We start from the raw sequence: 18,194 nt of genomic DNA on the forward strand, positions 1-18,194 counted from the left end.
TATCAAAATAAACACTACGCGTCTACAAGACGCTATGCGTCCAAAATACACTACGCATCTACAAGATTCGATGCGTTTACAAGACGCTATGCGTCCAAAATACACTACGAATCTACAAGACGCTATGCGTCTTACAAGACGTGATGCATCCACAAGACAAAACGCTAGAAAGGTTGTTGATGCAGCATATTATATCGGTCAAGGTACGCATTTGTGACTCATGTGACTCGTAAGGAGGCACATACAAAGTCATTAAAACAGTAATGGATATAAGAAGTTAATTTGTACATATCAAGAGTATATTTAAATAATTTACACAGTAAATTTTAATGTATATTGATTTTGTGGTTGTTGCTTGATATACATTGCGACACGAGATCTAAGATGTAACTACTTCAACTTTGTTCGTATAGGCCTAAGCATTATCTAACCTGCAGTCATTTCTACAATGTTATTTATGCTTGAGTCATGTTATCGCACGACTTCCTCAAGTTGTTCACGTACAGTACGCATTGTCTAACCTATAGTTATGTTTCATCACGTGACTGCTCTATGACGCGGCCCAAGATGTTGATTTCCAATATAATATGATGTAATTCAATGTGATGACGCACATATTTATTAATAAAATTCTATAATTGTATATATACCCGTGATTGACACTAGCTGTGCAAACAATAAATTATATTGTGTTTATTTTGATACGCGCACTATGTCTACACCATAATTCAATACACAGCTACTTTATAACGAATATGATATTGTTAATATGTGTTAGTGTAATCATATTTGTATGGATGTGTCCATGATTTCTAGAAATTGTTATCTTTAGATATCACGTATTGAAATAATTAAATCACCTTGACATCGTGAAACCATGGCATTCAATATGCGTATTAGGTTGTCATAGCATTTGTTGCTGCCACTAGGACGCGACGAAATTAATCTGGTCGGTCACATTAGTGGCGTGGAGCATCCGTCTTTGCTCTACGTCCTAAAGCACTATGAAGCATCGCTAAGCGTGGTTCCCACTAGATACGCAACGCTAAGCGTGGTTCCCACTAGATACGCAACGCAAGGACGTAAGCCGCAACGCAAGCGAGTTGACCAATGACAAGCCACTGCTGGACTAAACCATCGCCTGTGATTGGTCATTCGCTTGCGTTGCGGCTTACGTCCTTACGTTGAGTCCTAGTAGGAACCAAGCCTTACGACGTACGTAAGCGCAACGTAATTGAGTTGACCAATGGCAAGCGACAGTTCGAATAATCTACCAATTCTTTCACTCGTTTTGTTAATTGATTTCATTATCATGCACATATAATATCTCACGCACATATATCTCACGCACATATCTCATGTACATATCTCACGCACATATACCTCACGCACATATCTCATGTACATATCTCACGCACATATCTCACGCAAATATCTCACGCACATATCTCATATTGAAATTCAGCGTTTACATTATGTTAGCATAGTCTCTTGGCCATCATTAAGATTTTGATTATAGCGGATTTTATTTGTCGCATGGTTAATCTTAAATACACATATTCTTATCGCCATCGTGCATAATCCTGCACAGAGTACGTTCAATTTCAATTTCCGTCTTCGTTAGAACACCTTAATTGGCTGCAAGTACATTCTAGACATTCAACAATTACAAGTCAGCTCATCTCCAATAAAAATAATTGAAAAAAAAAATATTTTGGTGACCTTTGACATATTATTCACAGGTTTTTACTTCGTTAGTTATGTAGTGCAAAGAATTACCAATGAAGTTGAATGTTGAGGAAAGATTAGAAAAATGAGATTGAGTTTACATTATCCAATAAAGATGGTCTTTTTTTTCATTTAGAGGAGCACCGTTGGTTACTTGGTTTAGGTATGTTATCAGGATCAATGCGTGCCTTGATATCCGTTCAAACGTAGGTTTATAACATGCGCGCGCGTACGTGCGTGAGAGGCTTCTTCACACTGCTTTATATATTTTCTTTCGTTATTACTAATTCATGTAAAGATTAATGTATATAGTTTTTGATCTGTAGGTGTAAAGTAATTAAAGGTATTTTAAAGAAACCCAGTCTATCAACCCGGCTTTATTATCGATTTGCCCACTTCCCAAAGCATATCGTTCCGAACCACATGATCTTTTCCGAGAAAACTTATGAATAAATGAACATATATCGTCAAAAGCTAAGATTGTTAATTCAAAATGACTTCCATAAAATGCACATGATAGTTCACTGTTTGAGGTTATTGGATTACCAATTCTTGCAAAGGGGTTTTAGCTTACTTTTACAATAGAATAAATAAAAAAACATTCATATACTCTATACATATTTTGTTATGTTTTTCTTTGTGAAGTACAGTACATAGACTTGTCTCTGTAAGATCCCTGTAGTATTGTATTTAACAAAGTGCTGAATAAATGTGAATAAATTAATTAAAAATACATTTTACTTTTAACATTAATATAAGTGTCCAAGTTTATAATTCAATCATGTTATTCATACCTGTATATTTATTGAGAAAAGAAAAAGATATGTGTATGTTTCTGCGTGTATGGAACGCACAGTTATGCTAGTGTCCGATGGTTACGTGCCCAGTAACAGTGTCTTTTATGACCATGGCCATCAGCAAGGTCTACGAGAGGTTGAAAGACGAGAAGAGACAAAGATGCTTTAAATATAATTATTAATATAAAATATGACTATCTCTGCTGGGGAAATTGGGGTGGGTAGTGAAAATTAAAAAATTCAGACGAGGCGAGTGCCTCGTATGCCTCATGCTGGCTACGGCCCTGATCAGTGCATGTTATATTTCTGCGGGTATGGAATGCAAAATACTGTTAGTGTTGCATAGTTCGTTTATGGAGCGCCAGTTCAGTAAAGTGCCTTGTGTTTTAGGGAATGTTGTGTGTGTTACGATCATGCCCAGTTATTTCTGCGTGCATGGAGCTAGCTTAGTATTGTTAATGTTTAATGTTTCTTCCTTTTGTTAATTCCCTTATATGACCAATCAAGTGTTTTGAGTAGATTAGAATGAAAAAACACAGATGATGCTAATAAGAAATAATTAATTAACATTTTATTTTTTAATGATAAAACTTGAGCGATGTTCAATGGTGCGAACAATATTGTATCGAACCAAACTAAGAGAGTAGTTACTGCTGGCAGTATCAGCCCTTAGATCTTTCTTTCGTTTTATCGATTTTACATCGACCCGCAGAAAAGAATTCAAAAGCAAATCGACCCTAAACACGCTGCCAGTTTTACAACAATTATTGGTTTAACAAAAACCAGTCAGGAACAAATATTGTCTAAAGGAATTGTGTGTTGGGAAACTCTCTTATAAAAAGTGGTGAGTACATGTGCAATATAAATTGTGTATTTGCTTACAGTTTAAATATTAGTAAAGTAAAATGATAAATTGAAACTATAAAGTTTCGTTTTGTTGAATTATTGACTTGAAGATTCTAACCGTGGTACCAATCGCATCTGTTTGTCACATAGACTTACGTAAAGACTTATGTTTGCCTCTTCGTCAAGTACTGTTTAGCCCTGCTCTCGTTGGACATGTCTATTTTTTAAGTACCTATACAGTAGCCTAGCTTGCTATAACACATTTTTCGACGTTAGGCCTAAACACGTCACGTGGTATTAAACGTACACATTTTATGACGTAGAGACCAAAGTTCGAAGTAAATTGATCTTCATTTTTGTCTAACTAAATTGACGTAATTGTTTGTCTTCAAAACGGTCCCTTCTCCTTTCTCTGAAAGACTGACTCGAATAATTCGTCCCTTACATAAATGTTGCGTATGCACTTATTACAACAGATTGATAACAAGAGTCTTTTTGTTTTAGCAATGAAGTATTTCAAACTATTTTTAACTCATAGGAATGCCGTTTATATATGTAGGCCTATTTTTTCGCGGGAGATCAATACAATGGTTACCGTAAATTAAAGTTCGTTTCAATTATAATATAGATTACATCTATTTATTTTATTATATAACGTGGCGCATCTGTGTTACTAAATTGGATAAGATTTCTTTGAGATGATAAATAATATAAATACTAATTATTAAGAGCATTGTAAATTACATGTTATCTCTCAACTGGATTCTTGGTGTATTTTAATAACATAATCATGTCACTGGCGTATCAATGGGTGTTATATACTACGTCCCAGTTGTCGGTTCTATAGCCATGTCCTTGTATGTAAAATCCATCGATAACGTCCGTTCACACACGATTGCATTTACTGTTAAGATTATATTGATATGGTTACACAGCATCTTATAACATACGCACGAGTGAGTAACATTGTTTGCGCCAATACCCTCTCGAGAAGGTATTTCACACTACGCATGTCTTGTGTCTCACTGGTGGGCGTGCGCTGAATGTCATTTTTACTCTGCTGCGTCGATTGGCAGGAAAACTCCATATTATCCTTAATTTCTAAACCAAAATCAAAGGCATGCGCAAAAGAAATTAGGCCATATAAACAAAAAAAAGTGTGATGTGCCCAAATATGGGTAGTGATATGCTTAAATATGGCAGTGATATGACATCATCATGTCCATATATTACATTTTTTTTGTCACATAAAGTTTGATAGTGTAGACAGAGAGCTTAAAACTTGGCGCAGAGACGCACGCACGTAAGCCGTAACGCAAGCGAATTGACCAATCAAGAACGATGAATCATTCGAACTGATGCTTGATTGGTCAATTCGCCCTTGAGTTGCGTCAGAGTGGGAACCAAAGCTTTAGACAACCAAGAAGAATAATTAGCAGCAGTAATTAGTAGGATATGTAAGAACGGTCAATAACACTGGCATTGTATAACATTGGACGAAATATATGGACTTTATTTGCCGGTCAATTTCAATTACTGTATTGGCAACGTGATACAATGACTGATATTGGTGTTTAATAAATTTGAAACAGCAATTATTCAAATGACCATATGGACTAAAGAAAAGTAATGATAGAACGAACAGACGCGTCATCGCGTCAACATCTTGATACATCAGTGATTGCTTTACTATACATTCTCCATAATTTTTATTTCATCATAACCATGCTTGTTATCGTCCTCCTTGACGCGTTGTCGGTTTAATCTAAAGCTCTGTCTAAACTATCAATTTGATGATGTTCCCTTATATGGTAGTGATATGCCCAAATATGGTAGTGATATGACATCACCATGTCCATATATGGGCACATCACGTTTTTTTGTCTTTTTTTTAGACTAGCTTTAGTTTCAAATCGCCTGTTGATTTTTATTTTTCATCCTCACTTTCTCTAAAATTATCCTAGTTGTTACATTCATGCAATCTTCGTCATATGAATATTGTTCACACTTAATTCCATCCGACTCAGGGTTAATCAATAAGTATTATGGTAACGAGCAATGTTCTATGCGCCATCGTGCCCCTTAATACCCCGTATACGTGTAATGTAATGTTCTCTTAATAGAAATTATGTAAATAATGTTGCGCCATTAGACGTAGATAAGTGATTCGGTAAATGCATGGGTCGTCGCTCATGGCGCAGATAACTTAAATTGGATTTTAAATCCTTTTTTTTATTCAAACCTTAAACTCATCTTTAGAACATTAATTCCTATAGTGATGTGTCAGTAAAGGCCATTACGCAGTCATCACAGCAAGCTGTTACGTAAGCGTTACGCCTCAATAAGCGCCATTACGCAGTCGTTCAAGCTCTTACGCAAGCGTTTTACGCCTCAGTAAGCGCGCCATTATACAGTCGTCATAGTTCAAGCTTTTACGCAAGCAGTAATCATCTAGTCACCGCCATCCTCACGGTCCTGTTTTCTCCAGCAGTAGGCTAGAATCTAGTTTATATTCGTTTGTTTTTTTCGATGGCGAAATTATATTTCATCATTTTATTTATTTTTACAAAATTGAAATATTTTTACTGCAGCATGTTTTTCTTTTGTCGTATGAAGGAAACGTGTCTTGTGCCTTAATTTATTTGTAAAGCTCTGTCTACACTATCAAACAAATTTGCCAAAAAAAGTGTGATGGGCCCAAATATGGCAGTGATATACCCAAATATGGTAGTGATATGACATCATCATGTACCCATATATGGGCACATCACATGTTGTTGTCACATAAAGTTTGATAGTGTAGACAGAGCTTTAGGTAACTTTGGATAAACGCTACCGATAACTGGGAATGTAGCAGCATAGTATTACTAAAAGTGTTTTTGTAATCGTGTAGCGCGCTCGCAAGTTGGTCGTCTGCTACAGGGTCCAAACAGACGATAATGTATTCGGTTTCTGAGAGTCTTAACAATCGTAATTAAAATCAATTGAAACAACAGTTGTTGGTGCAATATGTTATTAATGTATTGAAATAAGATGCTGCTCTTGGCCTATCATCCTCGATGGTTCTGTCTTGATCAACATTTCCTTAATCAATTTCATCATAGCTATATAAATATATTAATCTCGATAATTTTTTTAAATAATAAACAACACTACGATAAACTGAGTAAACCTTGTAAATCATTATATTTCCGGTTTGTGACGTAAGCACGCGCGCAAAAAAATAACCCACTCTTGTCCAACACAAATTAGAGTAACTCTAGAGTTATTTTTATAATGATTATGAAGATTAATAATCCTAATTTAAAACCAATGTATCAAAATCGGATTAATAGAACTTATTTACTGTTTTCTGTGTGATAAGATTCAACAAAGATGGAAGAAACCAAGTAAAAATTCCGCCCAGCTTATGAAGTAGTTACGTTTCAATTTGGCTGGCAAACCATGTATTGTGGACAGACAGTAAAACAGCAGGATTAACAATAGAGCCAATGATCCGCCATTATAGAATATTTAGTGTAAATTAACGGATTTGATAAAGATATTATTCTTCTAACGGCTAATACCGACTTATGGTATGTTTTCATTATTGGTTAGGTGCCGATATCCTTCAGTTGTAATGCTTTGTAATTGGATAGATTACATGTTTAAGGAAAGTTACAAAAGTTGAATTAACATTGACGTTATATTTATTGTTCTTATTAATATATTAGGCACTTCAATTAATTGTAGGATTTAGAAAACTAATAAGTTAAATAAATTGTATACGATTTGTTTTAGCAGAAACTGTGAAATGTTTAGACATTGTTGAATATCTTGAATGGCAACCATTGTAGCTCGTTTTCGAGCTATGATATATCTTTGGGGAGTTTTGAGATATGGGTACAGAAGATGACTAATCATTGTGCCAGAAATAATTACACATTTTCGTAAGAGATGTTTTCTTAAAAGCACACATAATTTACTTAAACCTCAGACAGTTTGCTAAACAACTTCGTCTATACGGGCAGATCAACCCACCGCTAGCGCCTCGTCATTCCTATCCGTCGACGCAATACAGCTGCGTACTCGCGACGCGTGTCTTCCCCCTTCTCAACCGGAGTGACCCAGTGATTGTTTGGTTTCCACACAAACCACTTCCCCCACTCCCCCTCCCAACTCACAGTACATCCGTCAACGGTTGATTCGAGTTGTTTGTTAGATGCGTTGTTCCACGTTCTTCCTCGTTTCGGTTAAATGCGTTTGTAATCTACGGTCCCGTTTCAATAGTCGTCGCGCGTGAATTCTTCGGCAATTGTCACTAATTTGTCCCAACCTTCATTGAAAGTGCCCCATGGGATTAATTACCATCCGAATATTCGCAATGACTCAATGTTTATCAAATCTTATAATTCGATTAATTCAAGTCTGTATAGAAATTACACAAATAAACAAGAGTAAAAGAATTTAATTCATTTAAATTCTAAAACAATAGAACAGCATTAGAATGGAAAGTGGTTATATTATATTGTTCGACGAAGATGTTTCAGGATGGTGTTTCATGATGTTTTATTATGATATCCATAATGTTGTCTGATAATATTGTTCCGTGACACAAGCTGTATATGGTGTTGCTCCATTATCTTATATAATATATGAAATATTCCATAATGTTCCATAATGTTGTACAATGATGTTCCCTGTTCTATAATATTATATGATAATATTCCAACTTTGTCCTATGATGTTGTTGCTCCACTACATTTTATAATGATAATATTTCATAGTGTTAGTGTTTTTTTTTCATAATTTTTTTTCCATTTGTCCTATAATGTTGTTTCATAATGTTGTTTCATAATGTTGTTTCATAATGTTGTTCCATAATGTTGTTCCTTAATGTTGTTCCATAATGTTGTTCCATAATGTTGTTCCATAATGTTGTTCCATAATGTTGTTCCATAATGTTGTTCCATAATGTTGTTCTATAATGTTGTTCCATAATGTTGTTCTATAATGTTGTTCCATAATGTTGTTCCATAATGTTGTTCCATAATGTTGTTCTATAATGTTGCTCCAAAATGTTGTTCCATAATGTTGTTCGATAATGTTGTTCCATAATGTTGTTCGATAATGTTGCTCCAAAATGTTGTTCGATAATGTTGTTCGATAATGTTGTTCCATAATGTTGTTCCATAATGTTGTTCTATAATGTTGTTCCATAATGTTGTTCCATAATGTTGTTCTATAATGTTGCTCCAAAATGTTGCTCCATAATGTTGTTCCATAATGTTGTTCTATAATGTTGCTCCAAAATGTTGCTCCATAATGTTGTTCCATAATGTTGTTCTATAATGTTGCTCCATAATGTTATTCCATAATGTTGTTCGATAATGTTGCTCCATAATGTTGTTCCATAATGTTGTTCGATAATGTTGCTCCATAATGTTGTTCCATAATGTTGTTCTATAATGTTGCTCCAAAATGTTGCTCCATAATGTTGTTCCATAATGTTGTTCTATAATGTTGCTCCATAATGTTATTCCATAATGTTGTTCGATAATGTTGCTCCATAATGTTGTTCCATAATGTTGTTCGATAATGTTGCTCCATAATGTTGTTCCATAATGTTGTTCTATAATGTTGCTCCATAATGTTATTCCATAATGTTGTTCGATAATGTTGTTCTATAATGTTGCTCCATAATGTTGCTCCAAAATGTTGTTCGATAATGTTGTTCGATAATGTTGTTCCATAATGTTGTTCCATAATGTTGTTCTATAATGTTGTTCCATAATGTTGTTCCATAATGTTGTTCTATAATGTTGCTCCAAAATGTTGCTCCATAATGTTGTTCCATAATGTTGTTCTATAATGTTGCTCCAAAATGTTGCTCCATAATGTTGTTCCATAATGTTGTTCTATAATGTTGCTCCATAATGTTATTCCATAATGTTGTTCGATAATGTTGCTCCATAATGTTGTTCCATAATGTTGTTCGATAATGTTGCTCCATAATGTTGTTCCATAATGTTGTTCTATAATGTTGCTCCAAAATGTTGCTCCATAATGTTGTTCCATAATGTTGTTCTATAATGTTGCTCCATAATGTTATTCCATAATGTTGTTCGATAATGTTGCTCCATAATGTTGTTCCATAATGTTGTTCGATAATGTTGCTCCATAATGTTGTTCCATAATGTTGTTCTATAATGTTGCTCCATAATGTTATTCCATAATGTTGTTCGATAATGTTGTTCCATAATGTTATTCCATAATGTTGTTCGATAATGTTGTTCCATAATGTTATTCCATAATCCTGTATGAAGATGTTCCATAATGTTGCTCCTTTCCTGAATGTCGTAGTTTAGCTGTGCCATGCGTCTCACACGTTTCAGATACTTGTACAGTATCTTATTCAAATATTTAAAAAACAAGAACATCTTTGATGTTGTTCTTTTCGAAATCCATTTACATTATAATATATGCACAATTACACAATAAAAATATATTAGTACATTGGCATATTGCATGTTTCAATTAGCAAATCATTAGATAAATCGGTTTTCAAAAACAGACGATATAACGGTTTAAAAAAAAAACAGACGATATAACTGTTTAAAAAAACAGACGATATAACTGTTTAAAAAAACAGACGATATAACTGTTTAAAAAAACAGACGATATAACTATTCACAATTATTATAATTAAATCAGTAAACTAGCTAGGCCTATTATAGCTTGAAAAATATTCATACTCTCTTGTAAAATATTCAATTTCTGCACCTATGATCGCTAACACCAGATTGGTTTCAACATTTGTTCGTATGACGTCATTGAATTGAATTATTCGTCAGATTGGAGAATCATTGCGCTATAAGGACATGACAAAATTGAAATTGAGTTTCTAGATAATTTTACGCATGACCAGGTTCTGACGATAAATAGAGGTACCAGTGGGTATTGGTCACTGTTTTCTCGCCTAGTATTTTATCTAAATGTCCATTGGAGGATGTACCTTACCTTTTCCTCTAATTATATTTTGTAAGCGTCAATGAGATGGCTGACTGTTTCGTAGTGTGTGGGTTTTGGCATTTTATTGACTTCATAGCAATTAAAATAATGACTTTGATTTAATAGGAGGCTGAAAGCCTAAAATTTAATACAATAAAGCGACCTAGTCACTCATGTTATGCAATATATTTAAATATTAAAAAAAACAGTTCAGCAGTATAGTGAAAGGATAGATAGAGAGCGCTCTATTACTATATCGCTCGAGTCAACACCTACGGTACGCTAAACTCATCCGTCGCGTGGTGATGGGTCTGCGTTGTGCTAACGTCCCAACGCGTAACTCCAACGCAAGTAATTTGACCAATCAAGAGAGAGGGTCGAGGATATGTACATATGAGACTTTAAGAGACTTTATAGAATGCGGCGAATCTCATCGAATTTTCTAAATTAGGCCGCGGGGTCATCGCACGATTCCAATTAACGTCAACTAACACATGTGCACCGGTACAATATGTCTACACGCTAAATGATACATTGACAAGTCGACAAAATTGCCACGATATAACCAAATCATTATCTTTGTCGATTCAACCGGAAGGTCTTCAGGCGATCACACCGACAACGCGCCAAAACCTACCGATCGAATACCGCCTGCAAAAAAAGGCGCGATTAAGAATTATGAAACATACGCTGAAATTTTTGAATTTACTTACGCGTGATTTCTTATAGTAATATAAGTAACACCAGCTTAATTCAATTTAAACATAATGTTTATTTTTTAAAAACTGCAGTATAGCCCATGTTTTGTTTGTTCATTATAACATTTATGCAACCATTCAATTATTTTCTAACTGAGATTCCGTTTATTTTATCCTAATATTATCTTTTTTCTTTTAACATCTCTAATATCTCAAAGGTTCAATAATGACCGATAAAAATTAACGCGATGAACCGTAAATGCGTCACCAACTCGACCGTTAAGCTATGTGTAACGCAATCTCTCTTGTTTCACGCGACAAATCATTACTGTGCGTAATGACACCGAATCGCTAGGCCCGTCTTGGTTTACACGTATATCCAAGCTTTCTTCGCTCAAGCGGCGACACAGCTGAAGCTCCGCAGCGAAAAATCGATTCTAGGATAAAGAGCTGACGGATACATTCAAGAATGTTTCGAATAATTTTCTTGAAAGTGAAATTCTATCTAAGTGTTATTATAGGTTTTTAGGTGGATCTGCTTTGGCAGCTGTCGTTAACGTAAAAGACTCAAGACCCAAATGTAAACACGTTATACTTATTTTATTATTACACAAATATGAGGAGGTACAAACATTTACTCGAACAATAGTAACAGTAATGTGTGTTACAGTTTACTTGTAAAACCACTATTGAAATATGCAAATTAACAGAAGATGAATTGCAGATATTTAATATTACATTTTATTCTGCATTTATACTTACTTATTAAATGGTGTTCGTATGTTGTTTTGTTTGTTATATTATTTTCAGAGCTAGTTTACTTTTTTTCGTCAATGTTAAAAGTGATGAGAGTGTTTGCTCTTTGGAAATAGCATTCAAGTCATCTGTCAATTACTACGGTCTGTGTAAGAACAATTAAATTAGGCATGTGTTAATCAGGTTTTGTAGCTTCAAACTAATTAGGAATTGAACAAGAGTGATGACAGATATCCTAGATCCGACAAACAAGGTGATTGCACTGAAATATGAGATTATGGTGAGATTAAGCGACAAGATTTAGGATTAAGTGATGAGATAAAATGGAATGACTGGGGATAAGATGGGATAAGATCAGATAAGATGTGATGATTGGAGATACGATAATATAAGATTGTATGATAGGAGATAAGTTGGGATGACTGGGGATAAGATGGGATAAGATCAGATGAGATGTGAGGATTAGAGATACGATCAGAAGATTGTATGATAGGAGATAGGTTTGGATGATTGGAGATAAGATGAGATAAGATGAGATGAGATGAGATGTGATGATTGGAGATACGATCAGATAAGATCGTATGATAGGAGATAAGTTGGGATGACTGGGGATAAGATGGGATTAGATCAGATGAGATGTGAGGATTAGAGATACGATCAGAAGATTGTATGATAAGAGATAGGTTTGGATGATTGGAGATAAGATGAGATAAGATGAGATGTGATGATTAGAGATACGATCATATAAGATTGTATGATAGGATATGAGTTGGGATGACTGGAGATAAGATGGGATAAGATCAAATGAGATGTGATCAAATAAGATGTGATCATTGGAGATAATATGGGATAACATCATATCACATGGTATGATTAGATATAAGATAAGAGTACATCAGATAAGATGAGATGATAGGAGATAAGATGAGATGATTGACGATAAAATGAGATAAGATCAGAAGATTGTATGATAGGAGATAAGTTGGGATGATAAGGAGATAAATAATATGTTTGGTGTATCGAGATACCGTGTTTGTAACAAGTAAACGGGCTGTGCTTAATAAATGTTTGCACACAGTGTTAACTTTTATCTCATGGGTACTTTCCATTTCTTATTAAACATAAAATAATATGCTAAGAAATGGAACACCAAAGGAATAACACTTGAATTTGTGACCGATGTTATGTCTATCTGTCTCTCCATCAGATATCGTTTGCCAATATCTTATACAACTATCTTTTGTTGATTAAATTCAGGAAAAGTACACTGTACATTAACGTGATAGGTAGATAAGATTCAATCTCGATCTTGTCTTCCATTTTATAGGAATCTTATCATGTAAGCAATTATTTTCCAGACAATGATTGACCACTCGTGGTTTACGAGTGGCCACTCGAAATCACGAGGGTTGACCTAGGTCGTATCGTGGAAACTCTCTAAATTGTTTCAATACTGCTTTGTCTAGACTATTCAAAATTAACTCATTAATTGTGTTTCAATCATTAAATTAAATTCAACAACTGACGTTGATGGATTGCTGCGATCGAGATTTAACTTGTTGACGCAAAACAATCACAGTTGACGCGTTTGCAACGTGTATATACACACTCAATACGTTTAGAGAACTGTATTTCTGCTGACAATACTAATTATACGCCTATAGCGTATTGATGTATATAGGGAAGCCTGCTTCCGCCGTCAATAAATATAGACATGGCAAAGTAATGTTTGGTTCCCAACGCATCAACGTACACGTAACATAAGTAAACATTGACAAATCACAAACGACGGATCATCCGAACTGGCGCCTGTGATTGGTCAAAATACTTGCGTTGCGCGTACGTTCTTACGCCGCGTTCTCAATCTTTATGATGACTCACGATTAGGCCTATTTAATGTAATATTGTTTTCTATTTTTAGAATGGTCAAGATGGAGGAGTTTAGAAGTAGGTTGTCAACGGCAACGTCGATAGATTCGCATGTAAGTGGTCTTTGAAATCTAATTATGACGTCATACAAACAATACTAATGAGATGTTTGGAGATGTAAATACCGAATTATTTTGTACTGTTTTAGAAAAAGTGAAAATTATCCATCTTATGACGTCATAATAAATAAAGTAATGGGCCTATCTATAAACATTGTTTTTACGTTCTTTAATTGTTAATTTAACATTAGATATTTGATATTGCAGTGCACATCCCCTACTTGGATAAACAAGCCTTAATTGACAGTCAAACCACCATCACTAAAAATGTATAAATTGATAACTGACGAAGATGATAATGATGATTAACTATTACTCGTTATCAATTGATAACTGATGAAAATGATAATGATGATTAATTATTACTCGTTATCAATTTATTTTATTATCATTTTACAGCAAAAGAAGTATCTGACTTCAGACGAGATAAATCACAACAATCTGCGTCGTAAACGTCAACTTCATGCCTGCACAATCCTTCATTATTCGCCGTTCAAAGCCGTCTGGGACTGGTTCATACTCCTGCTTGTGCTCTACACGACAATCTTAACACCATACTCCGTAGCCTTCCTACTCAAAGACGACACAAAGCGGGCTAGACTGAACAAAGAGGCCGAGACGAGGGATAGCCAAGGACCGTCTTCAAGTTATACCAACCCATTGATTATTATAGATCTCATTGTGGACGTCATGTTTATATTCGATATTCTAATAAACTTTCGAACCACTTACGTGGACGATAATAAAGGCGAAGTAATATCAAATCCGTATGATATTGCAGCTCACTATCTAAAAGGATGGTTCTTTATTGACGCCATGGCGGCCATTCCCTTTGATCTTATACTTTTTGGCGCTTCCGTTGATGAGGTCAGTTCACATTTTATCTTTCAATATTGTAAACGTATATGAACATAATCATTGTAATGGTTCTTGTTGTTTTAATTTATCACTGACACTCTAGCCTCATCAATATATCAACTATCTCAATTAAGATTATGACTATATCATCATCGTCGTCATCATCAATATCATAATTATTATCATCTTCATCATCATAATCACATCATCTTCATCATCATCATTATCACATCATCATCATCACCACCATCATCATCATTATCATCATCATCATTATCATCGTCGTCATCATCATTATCATTCATCATCATTATCACATCATCATCACCGTCATCATCATCACCATTATCATCATCATTATCATTCATCATCATCATCACCATTATCATCATCATCATCATTATCATCATTATCACATCATCATCACCGTCATCATCATCATCATCGTCGTCATCATCATTCATTATAATCATCATCACCGTCATCATCATCATCATAGTCACAATAATCATACATTTTCAACCACCGTCAGTATCAATAATAATCCTTAAGTGAAATATGTACTCTATGAATAGTATAGTATAAAAAATATCAGAACTTGTTTGCATTTTGCTAACATTATTCTTTTCGCGAATCTACTTAATTACATTCTACTTTCTCTTGAATACTCGACATTATCGATTTCAACAGAGAGCAGCAGAATTCCTTCCGTAAATCAGCAGGCAGCTTAAATATTGAAAACGTTACACTTTTACTAGGATTTAAATCATGGGTTTAAAAAATATAATGTCATGCTCCGTTTTTCTGCTCAATGTAAATGGAGTCATATGATCCAGAGCAGGCGGTTAAAAGGAGAAATACGTTATTAGTAGAAAACATTACATAAAATTGCTTCATAAATAAGCTGTGTTGCTGCTATTTTTTACAGCATTATGTAGAAAATGAAGAGATAAAAACAATTATATTGTAGTCTGCAATTAATGATTAGTAAAGTAAAGTATGTTATGCATGGTAAAACTTAATTCCCACTAGGACGTGATTGGTTGTCATGGACGCGATTCAAAGACGCGCAACGCAAGTGATTTAACCACAAGGGTAAAAATTGCCCATGAAGAAAACTAGATATAAATATTATTACATTATGCGTGCTGCGCTCGGTACAAAACAAGTTTAGATTGCTATAGCAAATAGAAAACCAGTGTACTAGTTTACGCGTACGTGAACTATGTATGCGTGGGTTGCTTTGCGTCAGTCCTTTGTACCTAAATAGTTATTATATAATAGATGGAAATAGTGAACCGTGTGATGGAAATGGTTAACCATGATGACGTCACAAAATTGTAGTTTGAAATTATAAATCCGCAAGGCATTATTAGATTTACAACATGAACATTGAGAAAACACTATGTATAAACATAGAGGAAGTAGCGCCCCCAACGGTGTATTATGATTTTATACCCAACTTATGTAGCATACTGCATTTATCATCTTTTGCTTCTTTTTAAAGAAAACCACAACAACCATGGGATTGTTGAAAACTGCAAGGTTGCTCAGGTTACTTAGAGTGGCGCGAAAGCTGGACAGATATTCACAGTATGGTCCAGCTGTTGTCTGCCTCCTCATGTTGACCTTTGCACTGGTCGCCCATTGGATGGCTTGTATATGGTACGCGATTGGTGACGCAGAACGTAGCAAACAGAACTACTCGGGTTGGATAGCAAAGTTAGCAAAAGACATACAAGAACCCTATACAGTAAGTATTATTTCCAAAAAAACCCAAAAAAACCTCTATTATTTCCAAAAACCCATCTCCTATTTCCAAAAAAGCAGGCCATCCAAAAACATTTCCAGTAGAGCGCAGAAACCATGTTGTATAGTTCAGATTAACAGATTGGTTCCCACTAGGACGTAAGCGCATCGCAAGTAATTTGACCAATCACGATGCAATAAATCATCATGCAAAAGGCGCTTGTGATTGGTCAACTCATTTGTATTGCCCGCGTCCAAGTTGGGACCAATATTAAGGTTTCATTAAATATGTATTGTCCCCTAATATCCGGAACTAAACACTTGCACAATCAAATCAAAAGATAGTTAAAACTGGTTAAACATAATTATTTGGGTTTGAGAATAATGGTGGTTCGCATTAGACGAAGCCAAGTGATGGTTGTACACGTGTATGCTCGACTGCATATGAACGCGCGCGCTCATAACACTTCCTGATTGACATTGTTTTCTTTGTCCTCGTGACCCTTTCCACTCATTTGCATTTGAACGCGCGCGCCTCCTCACTGCCTGATTGACATTTGTTGTCTTTGTCGTCGTGGCCATTTCCACTCATTTGCATTTGAACGCGCGCGCCTCCTCACTGCCTGATTGACATTTGTTTTCTTTGTCCTCGAGACCTTTCCACTCCTTTCACAGTTCAATAATGAGACAGGCTGTGATGCACTTAGCGTCATCACCTGCCTTCGTTAACATCCAGTGGTCAAATTAATGAATAAAATAAATGACATTAATGTTAATCTGTCCTCTCAAGATCGCTCTTCAAATGCACAGGTGGTCGTGGCACATGCCGCTCTCAATGCGTCATGTGGTTGTTTCATATTTCTATTTGGACCTTAGAGTAATGTTGCATTAAATCAAACAACGAAATGACATACTACCAAAAATAGAATGATTCGAACACACAATGTATTTACTCAATATCACAATAGTATCACACTAAATTAATTACTACTACTAAACAGTAATAGTAAACATTATATTACTTAAGACATAGTTGACAAATAAATGGGGCGCTTTAAGACCGATTTACACAGACGAGCGGTAACGGTAAGCGGTAATTAATAGAAAGCGGCAAAAAATATTGAATCTATGTTTTTCTTATGACCATTTACACAAAACGCGGAGATACAGACACTTAAACGTGGGATAAACTACGCGGTTTTCCGCTTACCGTTACCGCTCGAACGTAATTTGTCTTTAAAGCGTGGTCCCACTAGAACGTAACGCAAGGACGTAAAGGCAACGCAAGCGTGTTGACCAATGACAAGCGACAGTTCGAATAATCCATCGCTTGTGATTAGTCAAATCAATTACGTTGCGTTACGTCCTTGTGTTGCGTCTCTAGTGGGAACCAAGCATTAGTATGAAATTCGGCTTTTAACTAAAATGCACTTTATTTTACATAATAATTAAGCTAATTATCTGGCGTTCTCATTTCTAGAACGAAACGGATAGTGGACCGTCAACAGAAGCGCAATACCTGACTGCGCTCTACTTCACACTAACCACTTTGACTACTGTAGGGTTTGGTAATGTATCTGCTAACACCGAAGCCGAGAAGCTCTTCTCCATCTGCATTATGCTTCTTGGATGTAAGTACACGCAATTCATTGATTACGTAATAGTGCTCTGACCTCATCTATTGGTAAAAATTTATTTGGATTCGTTATAAGCGTACGCATTGCGCAAAGTTAAGTATCACAACTCATAACCACGTTCGAACGCAACTCACAAACTCGTTCGAA

The 18,194-nt window shown here is 35.2% G+C and overlaps 2 protein-coding genes across 4 annotated transcripts in view; both read left to right on the forward strand.

The window, feature by feature from the left end:
* LOC144850066 (uncharacterized) overlaps positions 1 to 18,194 on the forward strand; it is a 140,492-nt gene that overhangs the window by 51,655 nt on the left and 70,643 nt on the right. The window lies entirely within an intron of this gene.
* LOC144850061 (potassium voltage-gated channel unc-103-like) overlaps positions 1 to 18,194 on the forward strand; it is a 49,913-nt gene that overhangs the window by 25,341 nt on the left and 6,378 nt on the right. Inside the window, exons 1-5 of one of the 3 annotated variants that reach the window (XM_078707239.1) lie at positions 3,132 to 3,369; positions 13,737 to 13,797; positions 14,203 to 14,670; positions 16,169 to 16,414; positions 17,891 to 18,041. In XM_078707239.1, coding sequence (XP_078563365.1) covers positions 13,738 to 13,797; positions 14,203 to 14,670; positions 16,169 to 16,414; positions 17,891 to 18,041 — 925 coding nt within the window. In that variant the 5' untranslated portion in view covers positions 3,132 to 3,369; position 13,737. Of the gene's footprint in view, positions 1 to 3,131; positions 3,370 to 11,606; positions 11,640 to 13,736; positions 13,798 to 14,202; positions 14,671 to 16,168; positions 16,415 to 17,890; positions 18,042 to 18,194 lie in introns of those variants that run through there. The other 2 variants (XM_078707240.1, XM_078707238.1) reach the window with 2 other exon arrangements.

This window comes from Antedon bifida, chromosome 8 (genome assembly GCF_963402885.1).
Source record: "Antedon bifida chromosome 8, ecAntBifi1.1, whole genome shotgun sequence".
NCBI lineage: Eukaryota > Metazoa > Echinodermata > Crinoidea > Comatulida > Antedonidae > Antedon > Antedon bifida.